This window comes from Geotrypetes seraphini, chromosome 2 (genome assembly GCF_902459505.1).
Source record: "Geotrypetes seraphini chromosome 2, aGeoSer1.1, whole genome shotgun sequence".
Lineage (NCBI taxonomy): Eukaryota > Metazoa > Chordata > Amphibia > Gymnophiona > Dermophiidae > Geotrypetes > Geotrypetes seraphini.
Window position 1 is genome coordinate 416,440,519 of NC_047085.1, and position 20,177 is coordinate 416,460,695.

Here is a 20,177-nt window from a genome sequence, read left to right on the forward strand (position 1 = left end):
TGTAGTACCTGAAGAATGGAGAGTAGCCAATGCTACGCCGATTTTTTAAAAAGGGTTCTAGGGGTGATCTGGGGAATTACAGACCAGTAAGCCTGAACTCAGTGCCTGGCACAATAGTGGAAACAATTATAAAAAAAATAAAATTGTGGAACATATAGACAAGCATAATTTAATGTGTCAGCATGTGTTCAGCCAAGGGAGGTTTTGCTTCACCAATTTAAGAACATAAGAATAGCCTTACTGGGTCAGACCTATGGTCCATCAAGCCCAGTAGCCCGTTCTCATGGTGACCAATCCAGGTCCCTAGTACCTGGCTAAAACCCAAGGAGTAGCAACATTCCATGCTACCGATCCAGTGGCTTCCCCCATATCTCTCAATAACAGACTATAGACTTTTCCACCAGGAAATTATCCAAACCTTTGCTTGACTTCTTTGAGGGTGTGAATAAACATGTGGCTAAAGGTGTGCCAGTTGATGTAGTGTATCTAGATTTCCAGAAAGCTTTTGACAAAGTTCCTCATGAGAGGCTCCTGAGAAAATTAAAAAGTCATGGGATAGGAGGCAATGTTCAATTGTAGATTAAGAATTGTAATATGTGGAATATCTTTTGTTCTTTCATTTATGTGACACTGTTTTAATTAAAAACCAATAAAGAATAAAAAAAAAAAAAAGAATTGGTTATCAAACAGAAAACAAATGGTAGGGTTAAATGGCAATTTTTCTCAATGGAGGAGGGTAAATAGTGGTGTACCGCAGGGATCTGTACTGGAACTGGTTCTATTTATTTATAAATGGTTTGGAAATTTGAACTACAAGTGAGGCGATTAAATTTACAGATTACATTAAACTGTTCAAAGTTGTTAAACGCATGCGGATTGTGAAAAACTGCAGGAGATCTTAGTAAATTGGGAGACTGGGCATACAAATGGCAGATGAAATTTAATGTGGACAAATGCAAAGTGAAGCACATTGGGAAGAATAACCAAATCATAGTTACCAGATGCTCGGATCCACCTTGGGGGTCAGCGCTAGAGTTCACTTTTTGTAAGACAATGCACCTGCCCATAAGGTTAGCAAAACAATGGATGTTTCGATGCAGTTGAGTTTCATTGCATAAACCATCTACCCTACTCACCAGATGTTGTTCCATCTGAGTATTTTCTGTTTCCAAACCTCTTTTAAGGTTTGAAAGTGCAACAGTTTTCGAGTGATTCAGAGGTGATTGCAACAGCGGAGCAGTATTTCAGTGACCAGACATCAGAGTATTTTTTGGGAAGGGTTACAGAAACTTCAGACACGATGTGCCAAGTATGTTGAACTTAGGGGTGAATGTGTGGAATAACTTGTAAGTTTCATGGCTCCACTTCATTCTCTTCTTGGTTGGGCTGAGAACTTTTCAGCACCCCCCTAGTAGCTAACAGCAGGCCATCTTATTTTAATAAATGAAGATTGTGTCTTATCACCTATTTTTTAGAACCACTTCTAATTTTTTTCAGATCCCTCCCCTTTAGAACTATTACACTGAATAAAAAAAAAATCACTGTAATTTTGTGCAATTTATGCTCCCCTTACAGTCACTTTGATCTAAGCTTTCAAGATACACACTACTTTCTTCTGAGCTAACCAAGAGAAACAGAAATGTTTGATCAAAGAATATCTCCCCCTGCCCCAGACCAGGTTCATCCCAGAAAGGCCATGGCATCTTCAAAAGTTATATTTGACAATGCTGTACTTTACTTGAAATTTATTTACTGCCTGGAAGAAAACAAAGAATATACTCATTTGCTGCTTTGATGTCTAACAGAGATCAAATGACAAGGCTTAGTCAATTTACTAACTCCGTAGGAGATTGTACTTGGCTGTATTGATTGACACTTAAGGCAAGATACTGTAAATTATAGTTGTACTGCATGACTGATATCACAAGCAAACAAAGGGGCCCATGTGCTAAAAGCAGGGGGTCTCAAAGTCCCTCCTTGAGGGCCGCAATCCAGTTGGGTTTTCAGGATTTCCCCAATGAATATGCATGAGATCTATGTGCATGCACTGTTTTCAATGCATATTCATTGGGGAAATCCTGAAAACCCGACTGGATTGCGGCCCTCAAGGAGGGACTTTGAGATCCCTGTGCTAAAGGATATTAATATATTAAAATGCGTCATCTTGGCATGTTAATCCTAATTTGTGTTAGCATTAAGATGCATACAAAACAATTTATTTATAGCTCACAGCCAATTGCATTAAACTATGCATTTAGAACTGGATTCAGTAAACTGTGGTCAAAGATCATCACTGAAAAAATCAGTGCTTAGCAGTATTCTATAAAGGGTGTTCCGGGATGGACGTTCTTTATAGAATAACGTGAAGCACCAGGATCCGGCTCAACTTTGGGCAAAAGGATTTATACCAACTGAAACGAGTTGGAAATTCCAGTGCGCAAGTTGTGCATGGATCCACACTATTCTATGATATTGCTCGCATGTTAAGGGAACTCCCCTGACCACCCATGTCCCTCCATTAGTTACCCGCACCTATGCAGATCTGTGTGGAAACATTTAGGTGCTATTCTATGACTGTGCTTTTGCATAGATCTGCTGTTTCTGCCCATTTCAGCAGCTTGCATTCATAAAAATGCTTTTCCACACTGAAAATTCGGCACAGAAGTAGCACATAATGTAAGGTACCATATATAGAATTCTCACGTTAGGGGTTAATTCCATATTCTAAAGTACATGTATGTCAAATGTCCAAAAAAGCTGTCTATTTTATAAGGGCAAATTAATAATTGTATCCTGTATTGACTATGAACCCTTTCTTAAATTTTAAAGTGGAATAACTCCCAACCCTCAAAGGAATGATAAAACAAAACTTGGTGCGCAGTTGGGTTTCGGGGCGGCACCGTTCCAACGTGACTTGCCGGTTGAAGCAACTTGGTAGGGGGGCTGCTTAAGATAATTTATTAATTGCGCCCAAACATGAAATTCAAGCCCAATTGTTATTCAATTACTGTAATTCTTACAGGAAGAATATTTCTTCTTAATCTGTTGCCTGACAGTTCATATTAAGGGAGGAAGGACCTTAGACTGCTTTTTCTAATGCATACAAATCAGCTGGAACAACTGTATGAACCATGATATAATCACTGGTCCTCCTCCTCTTCCTCCTAAATAATTCTAATGTGAAAATTCAGCAAGCTTAAAATTTTTTTAAATAAATAATTAATTATATATCAAAATTTGATTTCTAGGCCACTTATCTGAATATTTTATTGTTTCTGACGGGCCCGTTTCGCCCTCTCGCTTCTTCAGAGAATCAATTGAAAAATCGGGACTGAACTTCACAGTCCACTTATTGTAATACAGCCATAAGTGCTATTCTAGATTATATCCATTTTAAAAGCTCAATGAGCACTTGTTTTTCTTAACTGTGACTGTTATACCATGGATAATGGTGTCAGGCAACAGATTAAGAAGAAATTATCTCCCTGTATGAATTAATTGAATATCAATTGGGTTTGAATTCCATGTTTGGGTGTAATTAATATTGTGAAGTGTGGAATCCATACAAATATACTTTTGGTGTATTTATTAATTGGACATTTTTTCAGCCTGGATACTTGTGCTGCACTTAAGTAAGACTGTAGTTGTTATACGCATTGGGCCTGATTCTATAAACGACACCTAACTCAGTAGGCACCTAGGAAAATGTCACCTACCGCATGTCATTCAAAGTTAGGTACTGTTTGTAGAATCATAACTAGTGGCGACTTAATTAACCTCTCCTTTTACGAAGCCGCGTTAGACTTTTTTTTTTTATCAACGGCTGCAGCAATATTAGCCCCGACACTCATAGGAATCCTATGAGCGTTGGAGCTAATACCATCACAGCCGGTGATTAAAAAAAAGCCTAACGCAGCTTTGTAAAAGGGGGGGGGGGAGAATCTGCAAATTTGGTGCCAGTTTATTAGGCAAGGGTTTTTCTTGGCTTAAAATACTAGCACCTAACTCAATCCATGTCCAAACTCCACCCCTAACCACGCCTACTTTTTGGGTAGGCGCCTCAATGTACATACCTACATGGTACCTACCAAGTTAGACACCTACAGCAAAATTAATCAGTTTTAAATGGTGCTCTCAGTTATCAGTGCCAATTAACCAATTAAAAAAAAAATAAGTTACGTGCCTAACTCGGTAGGCGTCCCAATCTAGGCACCTACCGGAAGGTTCCATTTATAGACTCGGGGCCATTATGTACAGTACATGTTTGGAATGCTGTGAGCACAAAAGGTTTCTGTGATTATAATCATTATTAGCCTAAGCAACAGTAATATAAAAGAAAGGTCTATTTATGACTGAGATTTCCATATAATAGACCTCTTCATAGCTTATTAATTTAAAAATAGTTAAAGGCTTACAGTCAACACAGGGTATATTTATTCATTTGCTTTGTTATGATATACTGGGCTTGATATTTAAAACAACTTACAGTAAATCACTTACTTGAGGCTAATCGGCAATATTCAATAGCACTTAACTGAACAGTGCCACTAAATATTGCCACTAAACAGCTAACGTCTAGAGCAAGACCTTTTGGACGTGGGAGGGGCCAGCATTGTGATGGACTGGCCACCCAGACATGGCAACAGAGCAGTGGGACACCTTCCAGGGCACTGCTGTGAACTTCACAAAAAGGGTACCACATAAACATCGCACCACAACTCCCTTATAGGTCATGGTGCCCCCCAAAACCCACTATACCTACCTGTTTACATCCCCAATAGCCCTTATAGTTGTAGGTGGCACCTATATGGCAGTAGAGTGGGATTTGGGGGAGAGGGGGTTGGTAGGCTCACATTTTCCATCATGAATGTAGTGGTTATAGTGGCTTATGGGCCTGGGTCCTCCTCTCTATGGTTCACTATCCTACCCCCCCCCCCAAGACTACTTAAGCCACCTCTGTGCAGCTCTACTAGGCTTTCCTATGCCAAGTGCTGATGTTCCAGAAGCAGGTATGTACGTTTTAATTCTGATTTTTCTGACGGTGTGAGGGGGGGTCAATGAACTTGGTGGAGTGTGTAGGGGGGTCTTTACTTTGTCCATGCAGTGGTTATCTGATACTTTGGATACCTTTTGGGCACTTATACCTGTTTTTAGATCGCCTAAGTCATAACGTATAAGTTACGTCTGAGCAGTCTCGAGAAACCTTCAATTATTCCTGCAGGCCGACTAAGTCTAGGTCGGCCCACATCCCAACTGCATCCTGCCTTAACCACTCCTCCAAAAATGCCCCTTTCTGCTCTGGGTGCACAGTGAGATTCAGAGGCCTAAAAAGTCTCTGGATACATCTAAAAACCCGTTTTCAATTATCGGCACTTGGACGACCTGTGTTTAAGATCATCTAAGTGCCGACTTAGGCGGGTTTTTAGATGCATTTGTGTTTCGATTATGAGCCCGATAGTGTATATCTGCAAAGAGGCATTCACAAAGAGGGAATGCATTGGCAGGGCATAGGGGTATCAAAAAATTATACTCGGCTTATAAAATAATGCTATTTACTTGCTAAAGCGCCCCATTTAGGTACACTCATTTACACAGGGTGTAGTTAAATGTTGGCAACAAAATGCTGACTTATGCTGATTTCTATGATGGAATCTGGGCACCCAGATGTCGTTACAGAATTTATGCTCAGTGCACTGCATTTTGGCGCCTATCTTTTGGTATCATTTGTAGAACTGCTGCCTGTATCATTTTTTACAGACCAGGATCCTCTTTTCCTTGAGTCCCTGCCTGGACTAGTGAACTGAGGGGAGGAGAGGTGAATATGGCATTTCATTGGTGAGCTACAGCCTCCCTTAGTAGTGAACATTTCTCTTTACCTGAGGGGTGCAGGGCGACATATAAATAGCCATGGGATCTGACAACCTAAATCATTCAGGCTTCCTGCATAGGGTGTTTAATTACTATGAGGTAGAGTAGCTTTTACCTAAACTCCAGGCCATGATTTACGTATTTATTCAATTTTCTATATTGTTCTCCCAAGGGAGCTCAGAACAGGTTACATGAATTTATTCAGGTACTCGGGCATTTTTTCTCCATCTGTCCTGGTGGGCTCACAATCTATCTATTGTACCTGGGTCAATTAAGTGACATGCCCACGGTCACAAGGAGTAGCATGGGTTTCAACCCACAACCTCAGGATGCTGAGGCTGTAGATTTAACCACTTAGTCGGCCCTGCAGGAATAATTGAAGGTTTCTCGAGACTGCTCAGACGTAACTTATACGTTATGACTTAGGCGATCTAAAAACAGGTATAAGTGCCCAAAAGGTATCCAAAGTATCAGATAACCACTGCATGGACAAAGTAAAGACCCCCCCCACACACTCCACCAAGTTCATTGACCCCCCCTCACACCGTCAGAAAAATCAGAATTAAAACGTACATACCTGCTTCTGGAACATCAGCACTTGGCATAGGAAAGCCTAGTAGAGCTGCACAGAGGTGGCTTAAGTAGTCTTGGGGGGGGGGGGTAGGATAGTGAACCATAGAGAAGAGGACCCAGGCCCATAAGCCACTATAACCACTACATTCATGATGGAAAATGTGAGCCTACCAACCCCCCCTCCCCCAAATCCCACTCTACTGCCATATAGGTGCCACCTACAACTATAAGGGCTATTGGGGATGTAAACAGGTAGGTATAGTGGGTTTTTCTCAGCTCCTATGTAAAAGACTATACAAACCTATATAAACATTTAAAAGCACATGCTTACAAGCAGCGCACACTAAATACCAAACAACCTGTTGTTTTCCTACGGGTGGCTTGGCATTTAGTGGCACAGCTTTGTAAAAGCTCGCCTGTAGTGGTATGCTGCTTTCTGCCATGGGCTGAACTAACCCTGATGATGTAAAACTACTCATCTTCTTGAGCAATTTTATAAGACCTTCTACTTGCCTTAAGCAGAGCTTACACCATAAAATTCTTTATAAAATTGTCCCCTTAGTGATCATTTTAGCTGAGGTTGTATTTTATTAGAAACACTTATTAATAAAGGCCTCCTTTTATCAAGCTGTGTTAAGGTTTTTTATTGCCGGCCGTCGTGGTAAAAGCTCCAATACTCATAGGAATTCTATGAGCGTCGGAGCTTTTAGCGTGGCGGCCAGCAATAAAAAACCCTACTTGATAAAAGGGGGCCAAAGTATTGATTGGGAGTATGACTGACTATTCATGTATACAGAATTTATTTTATTATAACCTATTTTAGAGTTATTAGCTACAAAGGGAAAATGAAATGATATAAAATAACTTAATAAAAATGTGACCCCTAATCTATGAAGGAAATGTTGCAAATCTGAGTTTCATGTAGATAAACAGTAAAACTAATGTGCATTCTTCCTGAGAGACATCATCAATCAATCTGCATGGGACACTCATTTTTTTTTTTTTAGGTACCTTCTTTCACTTCTTGTTTATGTTCTTCATTTTCCAGCTCTGACTCATGTCGGATTTTGGGTTCCACTAATTCCTCATCTTCTTCATCATCTATAAAAGAAAATACCAACTCATTTTATATATTTTCTTCTCTTTAGTGGCACAATAGACATTTTTAACTTCTGGTAACCTAGAGATCCTATAATAAATTTGAGAAAAAGCCTGTCTTACATTTAAGTTATAACACAATTATAACACAGTTCTTATTAGCGATATTGCTATTCAGGTCAAAAACATGTGGCTATTGTGATCTTGTGCTGGAGAGGATGCAGTCAAGTTTGATCATTTTTGCATATTGGTGTACCTAAAGCCATTTTGGGAGGAGATGATTCATCCACTGTTTATTTCTAGGATAAATAGCATAAAATCTACTTTACTCTTTTGGGATCTTGCCAGGTACTTGTGACCTGGATCGGCCACCTTTTGGAAACAGGATACTGGACTTGATGGAAGTGGACTCTGTGGGCCCCAACAAAGTAATGTGCATTCCAGGCTCCTCATTTAGAAGAAATACAAACCAAATTCTGAAGATAATTAGAGACAGTGGCATAGCGAGGATAGGAGGCACCCGGGGTGGTGACACTCCCCGCGCCCTCCTCTCTGCCCCCTCCTTCTCCTTTCCCACTTCCCACTTCCCACACCACACTCACATCCTCCCTCCACCCCCTAACCTCTTTAAATCTTCACCAGCGTGAGCAGCTTCTTCGGCCTGCTGCTCGTGCCAGCATTGGCTTTCCCTGACGTCACTGCCTGGCTTCACGACCAGCAGGCCAGAGAGGTTGCTCATTGTAATGAAGATTTAGAGGTATAGGGGAAAGGGAGGGTGCAAGCGTGGCATGGGGGAGCCGAGAGGTGCCAGTGCCACCACCAAGATGGTGCCTGGGGCAGTCTGCCTCCCCCCTCCCCCCCCCCCCACCTTACAACACCACTGATTAGAGAAGAGAGTAAAGATTCTAAGAGTGATGTTGTAATACATTTGGGAACAAATTACCTGGCCACAGATTGCATGCAGACAGCTTTCTGGAAGCTGGGGGAAGGGTTGAGGTACTAAATAAAGAATGTGGCCTTTTCTGAAATGCTGCCTGCCTACAAAATACGGAAAACTTCAATAAACTACTAAAAGCCTGGTGCCACAAAGATTGTTTTAAGTACCCAGTACATAGGAGTATGAGGTAATACTTGGAAAAACAAAAGGCTGTTTTGTTGTGATGGCCTATATTATTCTTACACAGGAAAAAAGGATCCTTATGGAGAAAAACAGGTAATGCATTTCTAGGCATTTAAACTAGAAGGTGGGAGTGCTAAATATAAGTGGATGAACTCCAGAAGTCACCTTCACCAAATCCAGCAGCAAGAGAGTGAGAGCAGTGGAGAAAGAATTAAAATAGACCATCTTAGCAAATCACTTAATAGCTAAAAAGCAGATGGGAAGACTAGGCAGAAGGAAAAACAGAAGATGAGAGAGACAAAATTAACTGGAAATATATGTGCAAAAATGCTAGCAGGCTACATAACAAAGTTCATGATTTGCAAGCCCTGATGTTGCAGGCAGACTTTGCTATTGTTTCTATCACAGAGACACGGTTCAATGACTCCCAAGAATGGTATGCAAACATACAGGGCTACAACCTATTTAGTAAAGATAGAGCTGTTCGTAAAGGTGGAGGGGTAGCTTTATATGTGAAAAACAATATTAAAGTGGCTGAGATGCAAGGGTCTTGGGGAGAAGAGGAAGCGTTATGGATTGTCTTAGAAGATGGAACATCCATCCATGTAGGCATTATCTACAGACTAGAGCCAGTCCAGAGGAAGGCTACTAAAATGGTATGTGGTCTTCATCATAAGGCGCATGGGGACAGACTTAAAGATCTCAATCTGTATACTTTGGAGTAAAGGCAGGAGAGGGGAGATATGATAGAGATGTTTAAATACCTACGTAATGTAAATGCGCATGAGTCGAGTTTCTTTCATTTGAAAGGAAACTCTGCAATGAGAGGGCATAGGATGAAGTTAAGAGGTGATAGGCTCAGGAGTAATCTAAGGAAATACTTTTTTACAGAAAGGGTGGTAGATGCATGGAACAGTCTCCCAGAAGAGGTGGTGGAGACAGAGACTCTGTCTGAATTCAAAAGGGCCTGGGATAGGCACATGGGATCTCTCAGAGAGAGAAAGAGATAATGGTTACTGCAGATGGGCAGACTAAATGGGCCATTTGGCCATCATGTTTCTATGTTTCTAACTTCCAACATACACATAAAAGTTAGACAAAGATTTGGTCCTAGATATCCAAAAGTTGGGAATGAAGAGGGAGGTGCTGTTTCTAGGGGAATTTAACCTGCCCTAAGCGGATTGGAAGGTCTCATCTGCAGAAATGGAAAGAAGAAGAAAGATTGTAGATGCTTTTCAAAGTATACTGCTGAGACAAATGGTGATGGAATCCACAAGGGGAGGGGTGACACTAGATTTTGTGCTCACAAATAGAGACTGTGTCCAACATCAGTGCAGATTCCCACATGATCAACAGTGATCACACTGTATGGTTTGACATAAGGGCTAAAGCGGAATGCGGCTGCACAAAACTCAAAATCCTGAATTTTAAGCTTGTTGACTTGTTAAAATGGGGGAGTACCTGAAGAAAAAGCTGAAAAGTTGGGAGTACATAGAAACAGTTGAGGATCTGTGGTTCAGACTGAAGGGAGATATAAAATCAGCAACAAATCTTTTCATAAGGAAGGTCAGCAAGCATAAGAGAAAAAAGAAACCAATATGGTTCCCAAAAAAAGTCACTGACAAAATAAAATCAAAGGATGTGGCATTCATGAAATATAAAGGAACACAAGACCAGAAACACAGAAGAGATTGCCAGATAAAACTGAAAAAAGTGAAGAGAGAAATATGGTTGGCGAAGGCTCTGGCAGAAGAACAAATGGCTAAAAAGATAAAGAAATGTGACAAAACTTTTTTCAGATATATTAGTGAAATGAGGGAAGGCTAGAAATAGAATTGTGAGATTGGAAGATATTATAAACCACGATGTGGACAATGATGAGGAAAAAGCATAGGTACTTAATAAATACTTCTGTCTTCAAGGAAAATCTGGGAATAGGACCTCCGTTGACTGTTAAAAGTGCATCTGAAATTGAAGTTGATATTACATAGTTTACAGAAGAAAGTGTTATGAATAACTTGAAAAACTGAAAGTAGACAAAGCCATGGGTCCAGATGGGATTCATTCCAGAATCTTGAGAGAGCTCAGAAGGGTTCTGGCAGGTCCTCTTCAAGATTTGTATAATAAATCCTTGGAGACAGGGAGGTTCCGCAGGATTGGAGAAGAGAAGATGTGGTCTCTCTTCATAAAAGTGGAGACAAAGAAGAGGTGGAAAACTATAGGCCGGTAAGCCTTACTTCAAAAGTTGGAAAGGTAATGAAGATGCTGTTCAAGAAAAGGATAGTAAGTTTCCTGGAATCCAATAGATTACAAGAAGCAACATGGCCTTCACCATAGGAAAATGTATCAAATGAATCTACTCGGTTTCTTTGACTGGGTGACCAAAGAACTCGATAGTGGATAAGCGCTGGATGTGGTCTACTTAGATTTCAGTAAGGTTTATGACACAGTTTCTCACAGGCAGTTCACAAATAAACTCAGTGGGCTAAAGTTAGATGAACTGGATTCAGAACTGGTTGACTGACAGAGAGCAGAGGATGGAAGTTAATGGAGTTTTCTCAGAGGATAGAAATGTAAGTAGTGAAGTACCTCAGGGATCTGTACTGGGGCTGATCCTATTCATCATATTTGTGAAAGACATTGCTGAAGGTTTGGAAGGAAAAGTTTGCCTTTTGGGGATGACACCAAGATTTGCAACAGAGTAGACTCCCCGGTGGGTATGGACAATATGAGAAGGGATCTACTAAAATTAGAAGAATGGTCTAATAATGTTTGACAGTTGAGATTGAATGCAATGAAGTACAAAGTGATAAACTTGGGGTTCAGTAATTCAAGAGAATAGTTAGGGAATGAGAAACTGACATGCACGGATCAGGAGAAAGATCTTGGGATGATAGTTTCTGAAGATTTCAAGGTGGCTAAACAATGTGACAAGACAGTGGCTGTTGCCTGAGCAATGCTAGGCAGCACAGAGAGAAGCATAACCAGCAGAAGAAAGAAGGTGTTGATACCCTGTACACATCAGCTCCACTTGGACTACTGTGTTCAGTTTTGCAGGTGCTATCTCTACAAGGATGTAAAAAGATAGTTCAGAGGAAGGTGACAAAAATGGTACAGGATTTGTGCCATATGATGTATGAGAAGAGACTGGAGAACTTGAATATGTATACGCTGGAAAAAAGGAGAGAGAGAAGTGATATGATACAGACCTTTAAGTACTTGAAAGGTATTAATATTCAAACAAATCTCTTTCAGATTTAGGAGTAATGTCAGGAAAAGCTTTTTCACAGACAAGGTGGCAGAGTCTAACACTGTAAAAGAATTCAAAATGACATGCGATAGACATAGGGGATACTTAGAAAGAAGATGAAAACAACATGGCTGTTAAGGTGTTACATTGGGCAAGGATAGTGGGAGCTGAGGCTAATGCCAGACAGACTTCTATGGTCTGTGTCCCGCATGTGGTGAGAGATAAAGAAGAGTGGCCAAATCTATCAGGGGGGAATGGATGCTGATGCCAAACAGACTTGTATGGTCTGTGTCCTGCACGTGGTGAGAGACAGATGAACATTCGTCAACTCTAATGTATTGATCATTTTATTGTCACACACTGTGAGTGAGGGAACTGTGCAACTTGGAAGGGAGGGAAAAGCATCTTGACTGGTAAGATGAATACTGTCAGTAATACACCACGTAGCATCCCAATTGTGTTTGGCTGCCTATATTTTTGGCATGGTGATGGTGACTTCACAACCAGCATTTAAATATGGGTGACCTGGCCTAAATGGAATGGGTGGGCGAGGCTTTGATCATCTTGTTGGGCAGACTGAATGGACCGTGAGGGTCTTTCTCTGCCATAATTTACTGTGTTGCTGTGGTCTGTCCCGTTATGACAATGCTTATGTTCTTATTTTATTAGAGCTGTCATTGATGCCCCCCAAAAATATGATGTTTGGTAATTAAAGCCATTATGCAGGAGACAGGGAAACAGTAAAAGATTTCCTGTTACACTTTTATCAACCACTGCTTAAATGCATGTTGCCGCTGCATACAGTATGGGAGATATATATAGTGAAGAAGATTATGCCTCTCAGAAATAAAACGTTTCAGAGATTTGAGAAAATATGGTATTTTTGTATTAGGCATACAATTTGCTAAGTCATAAAATTTATGATCTTAAATTTCATGACAGTTTCATTGATTCTATGTTTTTTCTAATAATAAGCATCTGTTTCTAAAATTATTAAAAGTGTTCATATAAAATGAGTTATTTGTATGGTCTTAATTATTGTATAATATGATATAAATGTTATATAACTTCATAAAATGTATTAAGTTTATAGCATTACTATTTCTCTGTAAAAGCCTACTTCACCCCTTATTATTATCGGAGACAATTTTCAGCCAGTGTAGTGACTAATTTAAATACCAGTATTTAACTTGATAATCCAGATATTCAGTATTGATATACGTATATGCAGCAGCACTGAATACCTAGGTAAAACAATCATCATAACAACATTATGAGGCCAATTTTAATGGATGCCACAAGTTAGGTGCCAAGATTTCGTTATATAATTCTAGTGTAAATCAGCAGCAAAGGGTTTACATTTCAGTGATCCCACTTATGCCATGTCAATGCATGTCGATACGTGGCACATTAGTAACTTATTGATTCTGTAAGTTACATGCATAAATGTTGGATCCCCTCATGCTTCTCCCCTGTGAACCCCCCTTATATTTACATGCTAAGCAAGTTCCATACATCATTTATAGAACAAAACTGAGCACTCAACTAGCACTTACAAATGTACATTTACAATTACTGATACAAGTGCTAGTATTCTATAAATTTATATGAGTAATTGGCACGTAAATGATTGCACTATGTTATAGACTAAGGGGGTATTACTTTAGTTCAGGCCTAAAATAAAAGCTCCATTTAGCACTAAATAGCACTGCTAACTGGTCATAATAGTCACAGCTGTCTATCAGTTGTATATCTCCTGACAATTGTCATCTCGATGTACCATCTCACTGCTGTTGATAACCTGTTTTTCACAACATGACCTCATGTTTGTATTCATAAACATTCTTAACATGTCCTCCTTTCTGGCACATGTTGCATGTATCTAGGAAACAGCTATTTGCACATTTTCTAAGGCCACACATATGATTCTGCTGGCTGAATGGCCATGGCCCCTGATAGCTACACAGTGCACTGCTCTTCCTCTTTGGCCACTTTGCTATTTCAGTGATCTGCTCTAGTCTCAGGTCCAGGTCAGTGAAACTATATGAGTGGAGAAAAATGGTCTATCAAGAATTTTGAAACTACAATATTTTATTAATAATAATAATAGTCATTTTTATTTATTCTTTTCATTGTTAAGTATATAATAATGATTTCGTATTTTGGGGAAATACATATTAATATAGATATGCTAGAATACTTGTTAAGAAAAAGGTAATACAAGAATTGGCATAGAAAAAAAGTGTTTCTTAAAGCCAAAATGATATCAAATTAGTGTACATGGAGCAACACAGGCCTGGCCAATTAAAGCAACGTGTTTAACAGTGTCCCACCTCTGCAAAGAAAAATGTCCTTTCTCGCCCTTAAATAGTTTATTTTTCCTAGTTTAGCACTATTCTGTTATCATTTTCTCAAAGTGTCATTAATTACTCGCTCATCAACTCATTCCATTCTACGAAGTACCAAATAGGCTTTATTATTTCTGAGATAATTCAGACCTGCTGATAGCCTACAGTACTAAGTAGCACTATTTTATAACATAAGAACATAAGAACATAAGCAATGCCTCTGCCGGGTCAGACCCGAGGTCCATCGTGCCCAGCAGTCCGCTCACGCGGCGGCCCAACAGGTCCAAGACCTGTGCAGTAATCCTCTATCTATACCCCTCTATCCCCTTTTCCAACAGGAAATTGTCCAATCCTTTCTTAAACCCCAGTACCGTACTCTGCCCTATTACGTCCTCTGGAAGCGCATTCCAGGTATCCACCACCCGCTGAGTAAAGAAAAACTTCCTAGCATTTGTTTTGAATCTATCCCCTTCCAATTTTTCCGAATGCCCTCTTGTTCTTTTATGTTTTGAAAATTTGAAGAATCTATCTCTCTCTACTTTCTCTATGCCCTTCATGATCTTGTAGGTTTCTATCATGTCTCCTCTGAGTCTCCGCTTTTCCAGGGAGAAGAGCTCCAGCCTCTCCAATTTTTCAGTGTATGAAAGGTTTTCCATGTCCTTAATCATTCGTGTCGCTCTCCTCTGGACCCTCTCAAGTATTGCCATATCCTTCTTAAGGTACGGTGACCAATACTGAACACAGTACTCCAGGTGCGGGCGCACCATTGCCCGATACAAACGGCAGGATGACTTCTTTTGTTCTGGTCGTAATACCATTTTTAATAATACCCAACATTCTGTTTGCCTTCTTCGCGGCTGCTGCGCATTGCGCCGTTGACTTCATTGTTGTATCCACCAGTACACCCAAATCTCTTTCAAGGTTACTTTCCTCTAATACTAATCCCCCCATTTGGTAGCTGAACATTGGGTTTTTTCTCCCTATATGCATGACTTTGCATTTCCCTACATTGAATTTCATCTGCCATTTATTCGCCCACTCCTCCAGTTTGTTTAGGTCCCTTTGTAGGTCCTCACACTCTTCCGTAGTTCTAACCCTTCTACAGAGTTTAGTGTCGTCCGCAAATTTTATAACTTCACAATTCGTCCCCGTTTCCAGGTCATTTATAAATATATTGAACAGCAGCGGTCCAAGTACAGACCCCTGCGGAACTCCGCTCGTGACTTTCCTCCAGCCCGAGTAGTGACCCTTCACTCCAACCCTCTGTCTCCTGCCTGCCAACCAGTGTTTGATCCATCTGTGTACGTCCCCTTCCACCCCGTGGTTCCACAGCTTCCTAAGTAGCCGCTCATGGGGTACCTTGTCAAAGGCCTTTTGGAAGTCAAGGTAAATGATGTCTACAGGTTCCCCTTTGTCCAACTGGCTGTTTACCCCCTCAAAGAAGTGCAGTAAGTTTGTTTGGCACGATCTTCCCTTGCAGAAGCCATGTTGGCTCGCTTTCATCAGCCCATTTTTTTCGATGTGCTCACAGATGCTGTCCTTTATCAGTGCTTCCACCATCTTGCCCGGAACCGATGTCAAACTTACCGGCCTATAGTTTCCCGGGTCTCCTCTTGACCCCTTTTTAAAGATAGGTGTAACATTTGCTATCTTCCAGTCCTCCAGAATCTCTCCAGTTTTCAAGGATAGGTTGCAAACTCGTTGGAGTATTCCCGCTATCTCATTTCTTAATTCTTTTAGTACCCTAGGGTGGATTCCGTCCGGGCCTGGGGATTTGTCGCTTTTCAATCTATCTATCTGTTGGAGGACCTCCTCATGGCTCACCTCTATTGCTGACAGTTTTTCTTCTTGGTCACCATGGAAGATCACGTCAGGTTCCGGTACACTGGATGTGTCCTCGCTTGTGAAGACTGATGAGAAGAATTTGTTTAACCTGTCGGCTACCTCTTTTTGCTCCTTTATCACTCCCTTTTTGTCTCCATCATCCAACGGTCCTACTTCCTCCCTCGCTGGTTTCTTCCCCTTAACATATCTGAAGAATGATTTGAAGTTTTTTGCCTCCCTGGCCAGTCTCTCTTCGTATTCTCTTTTCGCTCTCCTAACCACTTGATGACATTCTCTTTGGCGTTTCCTGTGTTTATTCCAGTTTTCCCCAGTTTGGTCCTTTTTCCATTTCCGGAATGATTTTTTCTTGTCTCCTATCGCTTTCTTCACCTCATTGTTTATCCATGCAGGGTCTTTTGTTCGGTTTTTTTTTGCACCCTTTTCTAAATCTGGGGATGTACATATGTTGTGCTTCTTGCACTGTGCCCTTGAATAGAGACCAGGCTTGCTCTACAGTTTCTGTTTTCCTTGAGCTGTTTCTAAGTTTTTTTCTTACCATTGCTCTCATAGCATCATAGTTCCCTTTCTTGAAGTTGAACGTTGTCACTGTGGTTCTCTTCCCTTTTGCTGTACTTACTCCTAATTTGTACTGGATCATGTTGTGATCGCTGTTTCCTAGTGGTCCTACTACTTCCACTTCTTTTGCAGGTCCCCCTATTCCTTTGTAGGGATCACAGGCTTAGCAAATCCATATCGCCCTACTGTAGTCACAGGATCAGGAAACACGTTTTCAAAACAACAACTGCAAACTGCAGTCACCTTACACATCACCTTGTAATTAGCCTTTCTACCATTATACATCTACTCTTACAATTATTGGCAGAGAATGTGGTAACACCATTTAGCATAACAGCCAGTAACATCAAGTAGGCTGATAATGTCCCACCACATAAATCCATATCTCCTGATGAAATGCAGTCGGTAAAGTCCATAGTATATAGTCCACAGGATATGGGAAGGATAGGTCTCATAATGTCCTTTTCAGTCATCGGAATGTTGCCAGCTACTTGTGAGCTGGATTGGTCATAGCTAGAAATAGGATCTGGCCTTTGATGGACTGTTGGCCTGTCCAGTCTGAGTACTGTTGTGCACCCCACCCCACCCCCGACCAGACTCTTAAAGAGGTTGCCAGCATGCCTCCAGCAGCAGCTACAGGATTCCTACAATTGTCCCACGACCTGTCCTTGGTGGTGCTTCTCCTGCAGCAAGTCTCTCTGCATGACTGAGACTTGCTGCAGGAGCTGCATAAGGGGCTCATGAGGGGTGGACCCTGTAGGGGGTGCTGCCAAAGCAGCAGGTCCTTGAGCCTGGACAGGTGGCCCCTGAGGCTCCTCAGCCTCCTATTCCATGTCCCCCTCCAGGGGTGGCATATCTGCCCAGGTGTCCTCCTCTACCTATGTGGCCTGGAGTGGTATCTCCCAGGCCTCCTGGCCCACCTCCACTTCCTGAGCCACCTCTTCCACCTCCTGGGCCTCCTGCTCCTCTTAGCCCTCTGCCTGCTGGCCCTCCTCCTCCTGCTGACATTGGCCCATGTGTGGTAAAGACACTGAGTTAGGGTGACCATATCATTCAAGGGTTGCATAACAGTGCTGCAGAAGGCCGGGAGACAGAGAATGGCACAGGTATGTGTTTTTTACAGACACCAGGGAATCAGATCTGAGGGGTGGCACAATGAGATGACATAGTATTGAACCCTGATGGGTGGCCTGATGTGTAGCCTGGTGGGGTGGTCCAGAGATGATGCATGGATGGCACCATTGTATGTGGACAGGGCTGTGAGAGCAGGCATGGGAATCATATATACTCTGATGCTGCCTGAAACCCATCTGGAGAGATTGTATGAGCATTGCCCCAACTGTGGAGGCCCCCCTATCGAAGATGGCATGGTTTGAGGGTTGGAGATGTGACCTTTGGGTACCTGTCTGTGTGTGTGTGAGTCATGCTAACTATGGCCAGCGGAGTGGTGTTTGGGTTGGCAATGTAGGACCTTACTGAGAAAGAATATTTGTGGTACATGGGAAGGGGAGAAGCACATATGGATATAGGTGGGATTCTGTGGGGTAAGGGAGGGAGAGAGAGAGTGGTTTTAGCAGAGGCCTGTGCTAAGAATATGTACTGGGCTGCTGGTTTTGGATTTTCAGGTATGTCGTGCAAGGTAGCACCCCAACCTGTAGAGATGACTGTGGTGTTTGCAATGAGTGTGGTTTGAGGATTTATCAGTTTGAGGGGTCAGGGATATAGAGAGTACTCTCTGTCATCCTTTCCTTTCTGTCAGCTGATTGTGTGTCATAGTGGTTTGGGCTGAGGTGTTGCCGTACCAAGGTTTGGGAGTTCAATACCCACTGTTGGTGACTATGTTTTTCCCCCAGCTGCAGCAATGAACTATATATGAGCATGTGGGAGAATGTATCCTTTGGAGTTGATGGATACTGGTGGATATATGCCTTCCCCCCTCCCCTGATCTTTCCCATGTCATCTTATTGTTTGAGGTCCTGGGGGTTGCAAGTGCAAATAAGAGGTAGGCACATCACATCTAGGACATGATGGGGGATCAGGGAGGTTATAGGGTTACTATGTGGGGGTACCATCTTAAGACACCATATTAAGACGCTGGATGAGGCCTGGATTCTCACTCCACACCACCTATACCAGTGCCTCAATGACTCTAGAGCCCTGTGGACTCCAAAGATCCTGCAAGACATAAGTTGATGGAGAATGGGGCCAGGTGATGGGCCTTCTTGGCTTCACATACACCTGTGCAATTCTCCAAACATGGCCATAGACAAACAACCACAGACTGCTTGCAGAGAGGGTTGAGGGGGCTAGTCAGCGCTGACATCATTGACACCATAGGTGTTATGTGGTGGTCTAGGATGATTCATCGCTGCCGTTTCAGAGCGATGAACTGACCACTATGATCAGCTTATTCCAAGTCTGGGTCTTAACAATTAAGTGTTTGGGAGGCGATGCCCCCCACACCCCTTCCAAAATTATACCTTCCCACTCTCCGCCCCCATCTGAGCCCCATTCAGCTGTTGGCACCTCAGCACCCTTGGCCAGCTTGTTCTTTCCCATCGCCTCCTCCTGTCTGCCATTCTGCTCTGCTCCTGCAGTACAGGACTGGATGGGGTTGTGTGCTCAACGGACCCCTTGCACCATCCTGCTCAAGTTGTCACTGGCAGTTCCTCAGCACACCTTCCAATGATTGGGACTTTATGGGCTACCAGACTTCCATCACTGCCCAGCTGTATGGGATGATTCAGTGAGGCTGCAATGTAATATCCTGCGATGAACTGGCCTTGATTAATTGCCTCATCCTAAGGAACACAGGCTGCCTGTGTCTAGGGCTTAGATAGTTGAGGTCACTGGCTGACACTTACCTCTGGAGGGTGGTCCTGATGATCCATCAGGCCCTCAGAGAAACACTGCAGGGAGGGCCTCCTCTTTTGATATTCAAAGAGGTGCCTCCTGTAATGAAGGCACAGCTCCACCAGAGCCTCTGTCTCCCTCTGAGAGTAATTAAGCTTCACCATCACACCGTCTTTCATTCAGTTACTCTCACACTCACACACTCTGGGGATCACTCTCTCTCTATCATACCCTTTGTCACCCTCTGTCTCTCACTCTCACTATTTCTCTCACAGTCTCTGTCACTCTCATACTCTCTTTCTCTCACACTAGCACTCTCTCAGTCTCTCTCACTATCACTCTCTCTCTCTTTTTGGCTATCTAACTACAACCATCTCTTCTCTCTCCTACCACTACTCCTTACTACATCCACATAGAATTGTCATTCCTCGTGTAAGACTATATATAGACATGTAGGGTATTAGGAACTTCCTGTTACTACCATGGTGATGTTTTGAGTTCATCAGGGATCTTTTAAAATGACTTTTTATTCTGGACATCTTGCAGGTATAATTGAAACTTCTAGGATGTCCAAGTTAGACATTGTAGGGGGTCGTATAAAGGAAACTGTTGTGGGTGTCCAGCAGAATGGGTTTTATATGGTGATATTGTAAACATTTAGTTACTT

At 42.0% G+C, this 20,177-nt stretch overlaps 1 protein-coding gene across 4 annotated transcripts in view; it reads right to left on the reverse strand.

Annotated features, from left to right (window-relative positions):
- The window catches only part of DYNC1I1 (dynein cytoplasmic 1 intermediate chain 1), a 587,025-nt gene that overhangs the window by 316,754 nt on the left and 250,094 nt on the right, over positions 1–20,177 (reverse strand). For all 4 annotated transcript variants that reach the window (XM_033931086.1, XM_033931087.1, XM_033931085.1 and 1 more), the window contains one exon: positions 7,453–7,542. In XM_033931086.1, coding sequence (XP_033786977.1) covers positions 7,453–7,542 — 90 coding nt within the window. The remainder of the gene's footprint in view (positions 1–7,452; positions 7,543–20,177) is intronic.